This window comes from Podarcis erhardii (assembly GCF_964252035.2).
Source record: "Podarcis erhardii genome assembly, chromosome: 3".
NCBI classification, from domain to species: domain Eukaryota; kingdom Metazoa; phylum Chordata; class Lepidosauria; order Squamata; family Lacertidae; genus Podarcis; species Podarcis erhardii.
The window spans coordinates 46114705-46129107 of record NC_138507.1 but is presented as its reverse complement, the minus strand read 5'-3'; the positions used below and the strand labels follow the sequence as shown (position 1 = coordinate 46129107).

General features: G+C 44.1%; 1 protein-coding gene and 1 long non-coding RNA gene across 4 annotated transcripts in view; one reads left to right on the top strand and one right to left on the bottom strand.

Annotated features, from left to right (window-relative positions):
• Nucleotides 1–3527, bottom strand: part of FUT9 (fucosyltransferase 9) — a 49585-nt gene extending 46058 nt beyond the window's left edge. The window contains exon 1 of one of the 3 annotated variants that reach the window (XM_081857286.1): nt 3051–3527. In XM_081857286.1, the coding sequence (XP_081713412.1) occupies nt 3051–3192 (142 nt within the window). In that variant the 5' untranslated portion in view covers nt 3193–3527. Of the gene's footprint in view, nt 1–2213; nt 2951–3050 lie in introns of those variants that run through there. The other 2 variants (XM_081857285.1, XM_081857287.1) reach the window with 2 other exon arrangements.
• The window catches only part of LOC309339437, a 657715-nt gene that overhangs the window by 136689 nt on the left and 506623 nt on the right, over nt 1–14403 (top strand). The gene's annotated exons all lie outside the window — the stretch shown is intronic.

Genomic DNA, 14403 nt, shown 5'->3' with positions numbered 1-14403 from the left:
GTCTAAGCTAAAATTCACCTTCACCCCGTCAGTGAGTATTCTGGTGCAGATATTCCCCAGGTGTAGATGGGATACTAGAATTTCATGCTGATTGGCAAAACCAATCTGGGTGCAGGTCACCATAATGAGTGCATCTCATATACCTAAAATGTGCTTGTGGATGGGGGCTAAACCTTTCTATTCAGCATCCAAGGCTGTTCCGTCATATTAGTGATCTTTGCAGAATTAAGCCTGCGTATGTTAATCTCTTAACAGTAGGTTGGCTGGCATTTGCTTGAAGGAGTGGGATCAATGAATTAAAATTGCTTCCCCTAGTCCTGCCTTAGTCTCACTCCAATGGAGCTAACTATCTTTATGGTGGGTGCAAATAGAGAGCCCTCATGTACAACAGCATGCAGGCATGCAGCCACCTGTCACAAACAGAGGATCTCTAGATTGGGTTCAGTGCCTGGAGTTTTCCTAACTAAGCACCGTCATCAGAGTTTTATTGAACCAGCAGCAACAGGCTTATGTCAAACTGTAAGGTATCTGAAGCAACTGCTGCTACACGGATCATGGTGCCTGTTCATGATGTTGGTTCAGTTTAAGGGATAAAAGATCCAGCTGATATTTGCTTTAATGTAATGTACAATCCAATAACAAATGTTCCAGTTAATTCCAATTTCTTAATAAAATACTTTGTCTAACCAGTGTTTGTACGAAGGCAAGTCTGCAGAATTCTTCTTTGTCTATAGATGCAATTATTTCTTATTTTATTCCCTTTATTACTAGTGCATAGCAATTATTCTATTTAATTTTTCATTCCCTATATTATGGTGAACATATTAGACACTTATTTTATTTTTGCAAACAAAGGCACTGTGTTGCATTTTCCATTTTATTTCTTCCTCTAGTTATTTTATTCTACTGTAGTCCTTTCCTATTCTCCATAGAACAAAGGTTTCTAAATATATGGAGGTAAACTTCTCATAGGTCTAGGCTGAAGTGGTACAAATGCAAAAGCCTTTAAAACGAGGGGGAGGTAGAATTCTATGTTTAAGTTACAATCCTTCACACATGTGGCTAATGAAATAATGCTTACCTTAAAAGGGCGGGGGAAGGTGAAGGTTAAGATGAAACAAGGTACCACAAATGTAGCATTTGTATACATATGCATACAATGATGTCTCGTGTGAAAAAAGAGAGAACAAGGAACCACTTCTCTCTTTTTTCACATGTGACACCATTGTATTAATATATATACAAATGCTATATTTCTTCTGAAAATAATTTTTTGGGGAAGAGAAATCAGAGCAATAGCTTTTGAGCTACAGCTTAATATGGTGATAGAAAAGCAAACCCTCCATGACATAACCATTACTAGTAATGACAGACTGACTCATTGCCATAAAAACCCATGGAACTGATAGTTCTGAACTACTAACAACGTTTCAACTATTAGCAATCACTACCTAGTTTTCAGCAATCCGGCAGCTCTCAAAAGTCACTGTCAATGCTCACAAATCAAGTGCAGGTTCACAAATCAAGTGCTACAACCTTGGTTTCTAGGTAGATACCAGTATTCAAAAAGACATTTCACTGTGCCTGTGAAACTTACTGTGTGTGAATGTGGTGTGTGTGTGCTTTTAAAGCATTCCGTCCTATAATCCAAAATATATGCTGCTGCAGTATAAACGAAGAAAAGTCCCTTTGTCATATTTGACAGACACACATGCACTGAAAACCGAAAACCCAAATAGGAATTATAGTAGGATTACTACTACATGCTCCAATTTCTTCAGTTCAGCAGAACCATTATTACAATAAACACTGACTCAGGTGTATGTGTATGTGTGTGCTCATATTTCCAAGATTACAAGATTGCAGAGTTACTTCAGCAACAGGCTCAAAAACCTATGTTTCTAATGTAGCCAGCGATGCTGTCTATAAAGTAATGATGGGGTGTTTGGGGGGGGGGGTGAGTGGAGAGAGAAACTGCTGTCATAACAACCCTTCCACAGAGCACTACTGAAATACTGAAAATAGTCTGAAAATACTACACAGCCTACAGCGATATAAAGGGAGGGGGGGGGAGAGGAAAAAGGCATTTCAGTAATGCAACGTCCCCATTCTCCCATCTGGAAGGAGACCTAAGAAGAGGGGTGGGGTGCTTTGGCCATTCATTCTTGGCGTCTCCTTCCTGCCTTCGCCCTGAGAGCATCCTAACGGCTTACCTATGGCCCCCAATCACATCACCGCAGCCCTGGGGAGCCAGGTGTGCAGGGTGCCCTCTTCTTCTGCATAGATGGCATTCTTTGCTCAGTGGCGAGGAATGGTCCAGCGCTCCCGTGGAGAAGTCCTGGCGCGAGCCCAGCCAGCTAGCGGGCAAGCAGGAATCTCTTTTAAAGACTTCATTGTACGGCAAGGAGCAGGAGGAGGAGGAGGAGGAGGAGGGAAAGGAGAGAAGCCTGCAAGGGCACGAAGGGACTGTCGAGGGGGAAAACCTCCACAGCTCCTCTTCACCCACTTCTCTCTTTCGAAACAAGCACCCAAAAAATCAGGAAAAGTTAATAGATGTTCTGAAAGGAGCAGCTCTCAGAGAAAGGTCTCTTCGGCTGGGCTGAGGACTCAAAATGGGTAAAAAAAGGATGAGCGAGAGGAAGAAGGGAAATGCCTTCTGGGTGCCCAGTGACCCCAGAGGCCAAGAGGGACACGGGCTACTCAAAAACCACGCTGGAGGGTTCGGGGGCGCTGGACCCGAGATTGGGAAGCTGTTGTTTCTATCCTCGTCCCAAGAACAGGCTCCCTTTCTCGCTCTCCTTCCCTCAGACGGTCTCCTCTGCTTTGAGGGGCTGCCCAGAGGCGAGCCTGCTCCCTTTCCCTGCGGGGCAGGAATGCCGCTGACTGACTGACTGACTGACTGACTGGTCCCCCTCAGGCAGCCGCCCGCCACTTGCCCCGAAGACCGAGAGCGCGCCAAAATTCACCCCTCGCCCGCCCGCCCGCCCGCCGCCCCCCCCTTCCGCCGGCTAGAGCAGGTGCTCCGAGGGAGGAGCCACTCCTTCACTCACCCGTCCTCGCTGGGAAAAGGCGGGAGCGCAGCCGAGGCGCCGCCCTGGGGGCAGCGGGGCAAGAGGAGCAGCACGAGCAAGAGCGGGCGCAGGGGGGAGCGGCCGAGCCGGGGCTGCTCCTGCGCGCGCTCTCGCTGCCCATCCTCGGCGCCGGTGCTGGATGGAGGAGGCTCGGAGAAAGGCAGAGAGAGAAGCAGGAGAGGGAGACCCGGAGAGAGAAAGGACTCAGCCTGGGGCTCGCGCACGCGCGCGACCGGCGGGCGCGCGACCGAGAGAGGTGGGGGGGGGGAGAGAGAGGGTGGCTGGGCTGCTGGTGGCGATGTGAGGCGCGCGCGGGGTCGCTGCTGCTGCTGCTGCTGCTGCTGCTGCTGTGGAAGACGCCGGCTGGTGTCGCCGCGGTCTTCCCGCTTCGCCTCCCCCCCCCACCCCCCTGCAGCGAAGCCTCGCGGTTTCGAGCCGCTCGCCGAGGAAGTCGGAGCCGCTCGGCCGGGCTGGGGTGGGCGAGAAGGAGAGCCGAGGCTGACGGAGCGCGCAGGCAGAGGGGTCTCCTGTTGTGAGGGGTCTCCTTTTGTGGGGGGCCTCCGCCCCCTCGGTTTCTCGCGGCCCCCTCTTGGCGCCGCGCAGCGAGAAGGGCAGCGAGAGCCCCCGGCCGCCCCCTCGCTCGCTCTCGGCTCCCGGTCTTCTTCCCCTCCCGCTCGGCGCCCCCCCCCCCCCGTTTCTCCAGCGCTGCCTCCTTCAGAAAAGGAGGAGAAAAAGAGGCAGGCAAATCAGGGTTATGCAAAAGCCCGGCAGAAGCATCCCTCATGGACGTGTGACACATCGCAAGACGGGCTTTTCCTTCCTAGCTGCTATGATCATTTGTGTGTGGTTTTGCCACATCGCCTTTGTTGGCAACAACGTAACGCGCGTGCAAGAATGAGGAGGCGAGGAAAGCGGATGGCCAAAGACATGTCCGTTTCAGATCGGAGAGGGGGCTGGGGGGTGGCTAGGCTGGATCTGCCTCTTTGCCTTTGCAAATAAAGGTATCATCCAAACACGGCGGGGTGCGCGCGTCCGAGCTGGGCAGCCGAGCGTAAAGGCAGATCCAGCAGCAGCACCCGACGCTTGCGCACGTGCTGCTCTCAGTATTTGTTTTCTTGTCTAGCTGGGAAGGAAGAAAGGAGTTCGGGATACAGAAAGGATGCTCTGTTCTGAGCACTTGATTCTAGCCAGCCAAACAGACGCAGGAAGGAGACCTGAAAATAGAAACAGCCTTACGCTGGGGTCAGGAAGAAGTTTGCGATACAGAGCTTTGCAGGAATGCACAGGACATCTCAAGGGATTGGTTAAAACTAACAAATAGTGCCATCAAGTAAATTTACCTTTAAGCCTATCAAAACGTATTTTGACGTGCAAGGCCCAAGGGGGGACGTAAAATATATGGAAATTAGGCAGGCAGGTGCCAACAACAGATACTGGACTGTCAGCAGCTACCTAAGCCATACTTTTTCAATCAAGTGTAATTCTGAACACTGAATGCCTACAGCTCATACATATAGGAAGCTGTAATCCACACTGGTTTCTCACTGCTCTAATTGGCCGAAAAGAACCACCTATGATGCACAGAGTGAATGATATCTGGGAGGAAAGTATCTGCTTTGTTTCCTCTGTGGCACTTCTTGAACTCTCTGCTCCACTCAGGTTCTGGTGTTCTGCCTCATCCTAATTAAGGACTAGGTAAGACACACAACAGCAATGAGACAATTGAGTGGCACTGCAAAGTGCTTTGGAGCACAGATTTTTAAAACAAATCTAAATCGAAATGACACAAAAAATTAAAATTGATATATTGGCTAATAACAACAAAATAAAGACAGAACACATTTGAATACAGTTGAAGGTATATTTCAAAATACCATATGTTTAGACATGAATGTGGGTAGCATTGCTGTTTTCTTACCCTAACAGTATTCAGCTGGAAACTGAACACTATGCTGCTGATGATGATTGATTGCTGCTCCTTACTAGACCAGATGAACAACTTACTAGACCAGATGAACATCTGGACTGGCCTACCATAGCTCCTCTTAAATTCTACAGTGTTACAACAAGAAGGGGTCAAATGCAAAAACGTGGGGGGAGATTGAGGAGACAAGAAGAACATATGGACATAGACTGCAGGGAGCAGCTCATCCGCTCTGCTCTGCAGCTGATCTTTGCAGAGCATGGTATAAATGCCATCACTAAATGGCTAAATGCTGGCACAGAAGCAGAAGGTGAAAGAGGATATAGGAATTACCTGAACATGAGCCAATAGTATAATGCCTCTTTTCAATGGCCTCTGCGTGTGATATGTGCCAGAGGTGTGCATTCAGTCTAGGTGAATCCAAGAACTGAAGCAAGCTGCCTCAGAAAGATTCAGGAGTCATCCAAGCCAAATTGGGCTGTTCAGAAGCCCATTTGAGACCAATTCAGAGATTTGGAAGGGCACAGAGACACAGGCAGCAAATGTGTGAAAATTGATAGATTTTCCTGCAAGCTCTCTATGTAAGGAAGTAGGAGGGAGAAAGGTATTATTTTATAGTTGACAGCTCTGCTTCCAACCAAGGGATCATTTTACCTGGACACTCCTTTCCCCTTCTGTTTTCGGTAATGCAATGTAGAAGGAAATGGTTGGCTAGAATCAACTGAGCAGGAATAAATATCTAACCCCTTCTTCCACCCCCACTCCAAATTTCTTCGAATTCTGCTGAAAAATTCAAAAGGTTATAGGCAAGCCTTAAAAAAACAAAACACCTCAAAATGTAAAGCTTGCTTACATTAAAAACCTCTGCATCTATTTGTCTGAAACTTGATAGGTTTCAATCTACTGTATGTGCCTGCATATTTCATTCAATTTGGTTAAACACCAGAAAGGTTGCTGCCATTTGTTGATTTCCCTTGATATTCAGTGTGGAGGTTAAGAAGCTTCAGATATTCTGTGTACACACATTTAAAGAATTATTGCATACCTGAGCCTCTTGCCTCTTGCCAATTTATCCATCTCTTTGACCTCCCTTCCTTTGCTTTATAATCACTGTCCATACACTGTCCTAATAAGGCTCTTGTGTACTGCAGGTTTGTACTGGACTTGGCTAATGGATCCACTCAGAAATACTACTGCTGGAAACCTGGTAAAATGGCCTAGTAGTATGCTTTTTACACAAATTGCAGGAGACGCATCTCCATAGGAACTAATTGTTAGGACATTCCTGAAAGAGGACATGACTTTCTCTTCAATTCGCTCAACTGGGGCCTTTATAACCTGAGCCTGTCTGCCTGGAAAGACTGCAGTTTGAGTCAGAGACTGGACAGAATTTTGGGGTGCTTGCTGTCTGTCCCAGGATATTGATGTGGGAGCAGTGGACATTTAAGCTGTGCCTTTCCCTATGTTCAGTCTGTATATTTGAAAATAAAGCCAAATATGGGAAATATCAACAATTTCCGGTGACCTTTGAAAAGTTGGCTAGGTAAAAGCAGAGTTCCTGGAACTTCTCATGTCTCAGAGAAGTGGGGCAAGCATAACTGTATGGTGCTCAAAGTGCTGCCATATGGACCGTTATAAAGTTAATGCTTATCATCAGATGAAAAAGCACTGGTCTTCTGCTCTCCATTAATCCTAAGCAAGGCAAGTCCTTCCCTCCATTAAGACTGAGCAAGCCAAGCATGTAATATCTGCAATGTCTCCAAGTCCACAAGTTATAGATTAGCAGAGAGATGGAAAGATCTGGGTGACAATTTTCACCAGCACTTTCCTCTACCCCAGATGGTATCTAGCATCTTTCCCAAGTCCCAGCCAGGTGTGGGTTCCAGTTGGTCACTAAATAGCAGTTGTCAACCCAAGTGGTCTGTGCCACCACCACCCTGCCATCTTGGTTCATCATCCCTCAAGAGCTAACCATCTACATTCTGTTACTCATCAGTAGACTGAGAACCTGTTTTTAACTTTCAAGGCCAGCATAGATAGATCTACAGCACTCCTGTCATTTTAAACCTGCTTTGTGCACTTGCCTTCTTACCTTCCTTCTTAATAAAATTTCATAAAACTTGGCTGCTGGGGGTCAAGAGTGTGTGCACTTGCCAATCTCAAGGGTTCTTGTAGTCTCCCTCATGCCAGTAGGTTGCTTGAGTTCCATGATGTAGAGTTAACCATTATGCTGCTACTTCAGCTATAGGTGGCACTGTGCGAGTCATGCTGCGGTTTAGACTGTTCTTTGTGCAATCAAGCTGTTCCACTATTCAGCAACCATTTTGGCCTGGACTCTTCTCTGAAATCACCTGTAAGGTTCATGCTATAGAAGTATGCTGTTTTGGGGGGGAGGCGGTACTAAAGATCAGCAAGTTGTGTGATCCCTAGGAGAGGCAGCTTTCACTTCCTACTGTAGCTAATAGTAGAGGGATCTAGCTGAGAAACACGGGTCATATTGGATCAGGATCCTGAGATCTAGTATTTCCTTGGATGTCCCAGTATTTTTTCCCTTCTGATGTGCTGTGAGTTGAGAGTGAAGTGGAATCCTAAAGCACAGAAAACCAAACAACATCAAACTGTCCTAAAATGATTTAATATGTAAGATGCAGAATTTAGCATGTCATTGAGTGGAAAGTGAGGATGGGGGGAAGAATCATGGAGAAAGGAAGTTTAAAGTAGCATGCCTCCAAATTATGGGAGGAGTCTTTTGTAAAACTCTTTTAAACAAACTTTTAAATAAACAACAAGCACTTTTTATTAGGTTTTACTCTTGTCAGAGCAATGGACTGGGTTGTACTTATACACACACACTCCATTTCTGCTACAACACCATATTTGCTATTATCCATTTTCCTGGAAACATTCCAGTATCATGAATTTTCAAATGCAATTTCTGCATTTGAAATATTATCTTGTAAATAATAGTGCCAAAGAAGCACCAAGTTATTTAGCCTTCTCTGCATCATCTGCCAGTATCCATCTTTCTGAGATGAGGAGAGGTGTCAGCCTTCCTTATATATTATGAAGTGTTTGCTTAGAGGTTTTTCTAAAGTTATTCATTGAAAAAATTAACTGAGTTTGGTCATTAAATCAAACAGGAGACCAGTGTCCCTACACTTCTACATTAGAACCAGTAATGGTTTCAGATGTTTTGGGTAAACTATTACCAATCTGGCAAATAGCATCTCTCATCCCTTCGCAAATGTGGAATGCTTGTTTGATGGTGTAGAATTATATAGGAACAGAGCAAGCCACCTGATTTATTCATGTTTTCAAAATCCTGCCTTTGCATTAGCATTCTCAAGATAGCTAACAAAATTAAATTCCACAAAGAAAATATACTAAATCAATGGAAAAGCATTATAACAGTCCTGCAAAGTGTGTGACTCTCCAATCCAAAAATAGCTTACCAGCCATTAATTGTGGTCTGCCAAGTGTTTGACAACCTGTGAGTGTGCACGGGCATTTTGCAGCTAGCAAAACAGGGGCTTCATTGAGGCCCCGGTGGATAGGCATCCATGACCTGTGGGCTACACTTGCTATATAGTTCACAAGTTCTGCAAGTGTGCAATATATCAGACATGAGAATATAGTAATTGCGGGGGAGGGAATAGATGCTTGGTTTTTGGCCACTCTTTCTTCTTCTGTTATTTGATGTTATTCAATAGCTTCCTTTGTAAAATTTTGAAGGCAGGGGCTCCAACAGACTATCTAAACAGTTAAGATAGTCCAAGGCTGGCCTGCCCATGAGGCGAGATGAGGAGGGCACCTCAGGCAGCAGATATGGGCCCAAGGAGTGCATTCCTCTCCACCACATCTACTCAGACATGTTACACCCTTGCTATGCCTGCGCTGTGGATAAACTTTCCCACGCTGTGGGTACTCTCCCCCCGGCAGCTGTGGGATATGTGTGCCCACATCAGCCACAGCGTTCACCAGAGGATGAGGAGGCAGGGGTGGGGCATCCATGCCAAAAGGCAGAAGGGATTGCCAGCCCTGGAAGAATTGCTGGTGAAACTCACTCCATGGGAAAGACAATTAGATAAAGTACTGTACTTTGACAAATTGAGGAACTGCAGACTATAGAAGTAACCAAAGTAACCCTTCTACAGATGTATAGAAGTAACCCTTTTGCATCTCTCTCTCTCTCTCTCTCTCTCTCTCTCTCTCTCTCTCTCCCTCTCCTAGTTAGCAACAATGACTCATCTGCTGATCTGCTGGGAAGCTATTGTAGCAGTTCTGTGCCACCCAGAGAGTCACTTCACAGAGGTTCTTCTTATATACAGTGGTACCTCTGGTTACAAACTTAATTTGTTCCAGAGGTCCGTTTTTAACCTGAAACTGTTTTTAACCTGAGGTGCCACTTTGGCTAGTGGGGTCTCCCGCTGCTGCCGTGCCGCCACCGCACGATTTCTGTTCTCATCCTGAGGTAAAGTTCTTAACCCGAGGTACTACTTCTGGGTTAGCGGAGTCTGTAGCCTGAAGTGTTTGTAACCCGAGATGTTTGTAACCCGAGGTACCACTGTATATTACGGCTAAGAGCAGATGACAGACAACCCCCTCCAATAATTTGTCTAATCCCTCTTTAAACCCATCCTTTAAAGCTGTGTAGTGCCCATCAGTATATCTTGTGGCAGTGAATTCCACAAGTTATCTCTAGATTGTGTACAGATGCACTTTCTTTAGTTTGTCCCAAAGCTAGTGATCATCAATTTCATTGGCTTTAGTATTATGAGATGAGAGCCAAACAAAAAGGCTCTTCCTCTCCTTTCTTCATACATCATGCATAATTGTGCAAACCCCTTCACTCTCCCACCCTGTAAATCCTTATTTTTCTAAACTCACAAAGCCAGAGCACTCTAAGCTATACTCATGGGCAAGATTTCCTTTGCTCTTTTCTGCACAACTCTGCAGCATACTTTTTGAAATGGGCCAACCAGAACTGTCCAGAGTATTTCAGATGCTGTTGCACCACAGATTTATACAAAGCCCTGGGAACTGACAGTCTACATCTATGAGCAGATATTAATTCTTAATGATAATTAAATGATTGTGCGCCTGTCCCCATTAGCTGATTAGAGTGCTACATTTAGGCAGCGAGATGGAAACGGCATTAGAAGCTTTCTTCTGTAATAATACGCAAAGCTGTCTATTCATCTTGTCCTGAGCTGGCATGGATGAGAGGAGGCATTTTCTCAAAGTGGGGAGGAATGGAGAACTGGGCTGCCTTGGACCCAACAAGGAGCCCACAAGGCAGCAGTGAAGGCTGGTGGTTCAGTGCCACAGGTAGCTGTTAGTTAGGCACGAAGGGGGACTGTGTTCTTTTGGGCATCTGTTTCTAGTCCAACTCTCCTGTGCTCTGCCCTTTTTGCAGGACCACTAGAGACTCTTAAAAGGCATGAAGATGGATACCCCTTCATTATGTGGCCTCCCTCCTGGTGCTATCCCTGCGGCATGGCTGTGTGGTCCATAGGACTCAAGAAACAGCGCCCGCTTGTCCTTTAAAGCAAGACAATTTAAAGAGGAATGGTGTGCTTTACAACACAAAATTTGTTGAGAGGTGGACAATTTTTGTGAATTGCTGCAATGCAAATTTAGGAAATATTAGACGTGAAAGTCATTTATTTATGTAAAGTATGGGGAAAATGTCAACAACCTTAGCAAAGCTTTCTAGTTGGAAGAATTCTCTGTACTTGAATTTGGTCATTCATTGCTCTTCCAAAGTAGCCAAGAGGTGTTAATGAGGTTATGATATGCTTTGTATATAACAGGTAAACTGTAATGATGATTTTTGCCCTCAATTTAATTTGATGTACTTGCTTCATGTATGCAGATTTACAAATAGAGAGATATAGATATGCTTTGCTTTTCACTTAAGATAGATTATAATGTGTCCATGCTAACCCAAAGAGTAGATTGTGGCTGAAACAAAACTACTGTTAAGGACAGGATGCTAATAATGTAACTGAGAAGAGAAGCCAGACAATATGATCTAGTCCTTAATCATTTTCAATGTTTGAGGTGGAGAGATATCACTTATGGGAATGCTAATGTAATTATAATTTTCATCCAAGTTTATTCATTTATTATTAAAACGGGAAGATAGAAGTTATTGTGTTGCAATTACTTACCTGTCCTGAAGCAAAAAAAACCCCGGTGACTAATTAGGGAACCTTTTTTTAGGATATATGTTGAAGCCAGATGCGGGCTGCTGACAATACATAACTTGAATGTTGCTCATTCCGACATGGGAAATGGTGAAAAGATTCAAGTAGAAATTTTAGGGTTTTCTAAATAACCCCTGTATCACTAGCATCACTAGGTTAACAACTGCAGTGTTTAAATTAACATTGATTTATCCATTGGGCAAAATATTTTTGGATGACGCCTACTCAAAGGGGTTCTCTGAAGCACTGGAATAGTAATAATTACATAGGTATGTGATGACCAGTTTTAATTATTATGGATATCAGATGTAAAGAAAGGAATGGCAAGATCTAGATCATGATAACAAACTAACTCCATCTGATCCTTACAGGAGACTGAGAGGCATGGCTTGTTCTGTGTGCTGAATCCAAAACTATGGCTTTGAAGCAAAATCTGTTGGAGTATTAATGCTGTTGGCCCTTCCATCTTATGCTCAGGTTGCATAGAGGTGTAAATAAAACATTGTCTCATAAAGATGTCACAGTCTCCCATGGTCTTGCAAGGAAACTAAACCCAAGGTAAGTGCTGGAACCCATGAAGTCTTTTGCTGATCAGAAATTGAGCGGCATGCAACATGTAACAGTCTGATTTTTCCATTTTTCTTTCACTTAGTAATCTTGTAGTACAGTTATGCAAAACTCTCCCCCTTACATGTAGTTTTGGCTTTATTTCAAAGTAAAATGCTATATTAAAATTTATACTTTATTTCAAAGTAAAAGTAAAATGCTATATTAAAATAGAGGGAAAAACAAGGAACAAGGTCATCTGGGATGCTCTGTGTGAACCTTCGGCAAAAGGTCTCTTGTTCAGTTCCTGGATTTCTGTATATGCTGATGCTTTATTTCCCTTGTTTCATTACCATCAGCAATAATAATTGCCACCCTTTTAATAATACAGAAGAGGATAACTCACAGACTACTCTATTGCGTTCTAAATCACTGCATTCTTTCAATATTTGTTTACAATATGCCTGAAATGATGAATGGTTAAAACCCCTATTATGTGTGATGATCCATTCTGAAGGAGGTTCATTTTCCTGCTTTGTGGTGTGTTAATGCTCAGCCAGGGTTTACATCAAGGTGAAGTTCAGGCTGGGCACAAGAGAAGGCAGAATTCAGGCTAGATACAGGTCAAGGCTTTGAGGAAATACAGAGCTGTGAAGTTGTTCCAGCAAGGAAGAAGCTGAGATAGAACCCTTTCATAGCAGAAGCACCAGGCACACCCTAACTATCAGCACCATATGTGCTGCAAGATGATGCTCCCCTTAAAGGTGCCTGCCCTTCTCTAGTTATCTGTGACTGCAATGAAGCCAGGAAGGCTCAGGTCTTCCAAGGTCTCCCACAGTGGAGCCCTCAAGGTAAGAGGACACTTGTGCCTCACCAGGGAAGAAGAAATTATTCAACAGAACAGGTGACAAAAGAGGGCAAAGACAACCACAGTATATGCATATGCTAACTTCTATGCAGAGATGCAAAGTTAATTTAGAAATAATTGATGCAGTTAAGAATTTTTTGAGCTATTCAAGAGTCAGAGCAGGAGATGGAGTGACTGCAATCTAGGAGCCTCAGGGAGAAGGAAATGAAGTGACCAAAGGGGAGAAGCAAGGGGGAGAGAGGGAGAGAGCACCAAAGAGAGAAAAAGAGAAAGTACATAAGCATAAGATAGAACCGATAAAGCAGATCCGCTTCAAATTGCATAGCTTTTTCATTACCACCATCACTATCAAATGACAGATCACACCTGTCTCCATTGGTTAAACCCAAACAATCACTGATTTTGTGCTTTCCACAGTGCTATAGTGCAAAAACATGTTGGCACATGTTGCTATTCTCTGAATTCTCTAATTCTCTAATTATTATTATTATTATTATTATTATTATTATTATTACAAGGGATCCCCTCAAAATGATCGATATCAGAGCATAGGTCAGTGATGCATTCTGTGATTTGTTGTTTTGTTTGTCATCCTATGTGAAAAATGTGAAGATCCATGAAGATCTGTTGTGGTACTGGCAAGTAGCACATCTATTGTTCTACTGTGCCCTCCCAACACTGTAAACTTTAATTTGATGGGGTTTGGGGGATTGACCCTGTATAAAATCATGCAGATTCAAGACGACGCATTTTAATTCTAGTAGATTGTCTGCCATGGAATAGCAAAGAATGTGAGTGTGCATGTGTGCTCATGCGCTTTCTCTCTTTCTCACTGTTGGGAGGAGTGGGGGAAAGAGTGTCAGAAAAGGAGAGGGTAGTGCCTATTATACTCTCAAAATTCCAAATGTGGCCACAAACCCCTAAAAGGCTGGTGTCTCTATGATATAGCCTTTCATAGGCTTAGAGGGCACAATATAAGGAAACCACATGAGAACGCCATTGTCCCTCTTAGGAATGTAACAATTGACCGGATAGCCTTTACTGTATTCAGAATAAAGCTAAGCCCCATGTCACCAAGAAGCTAAACTATATAATTACCCTGTGGGCTCTTTTCATCAGCGGCTATCTTAGGCAAAGGTAATATATTTTCCCCAAGACTCTAAAGCTTGAAAGAAACAGAACCACATCAGAGAACTGGAAAGATTAAATAATTTGAGTAATCACTTTGCCACTCCCTTACACTAGGAAATGACATGATGCACAATGCATTGCACAAGGGATGCTACCAGTAGTGGAGATATTCCCAAGAACTGTGCATCCCATTGAATGCAGTGATTGATTTTTACAAGTGCTGCATGCTGTTCTCCGTACCTCATTCTAAAAACAGTCACTGTTTAAGTTGAAGGAGACAATCTGCTCAACCTGTGGTGTTATCAATATTATAAATTTTGGGAAAGGATGACCTGTGGAGGGCTAGATGTCTTCTACCTTCACTGCCACCTACAAGGTAATGCCATCATATTAATACCATTGCCTTAATATGATCTCCTCCATTACTGTTACTATTTAACTGAGTGCCATTGCAGTGATTCCTCCAAGTCTATTTTGTGTGCCAACATTTTCTTTCACTGCTCCTTTTTACATTAGAATGACCAACTTAGCACCCAATATATAGGTCAGCAATACGTTGCACTAATTCCATCTGCTCTCCACCCCCTATATACCCATTGCATTTGACATCTGGCAAGGAAGGGTGCAGCCTACAAAATGCTTTTAACATGCAGG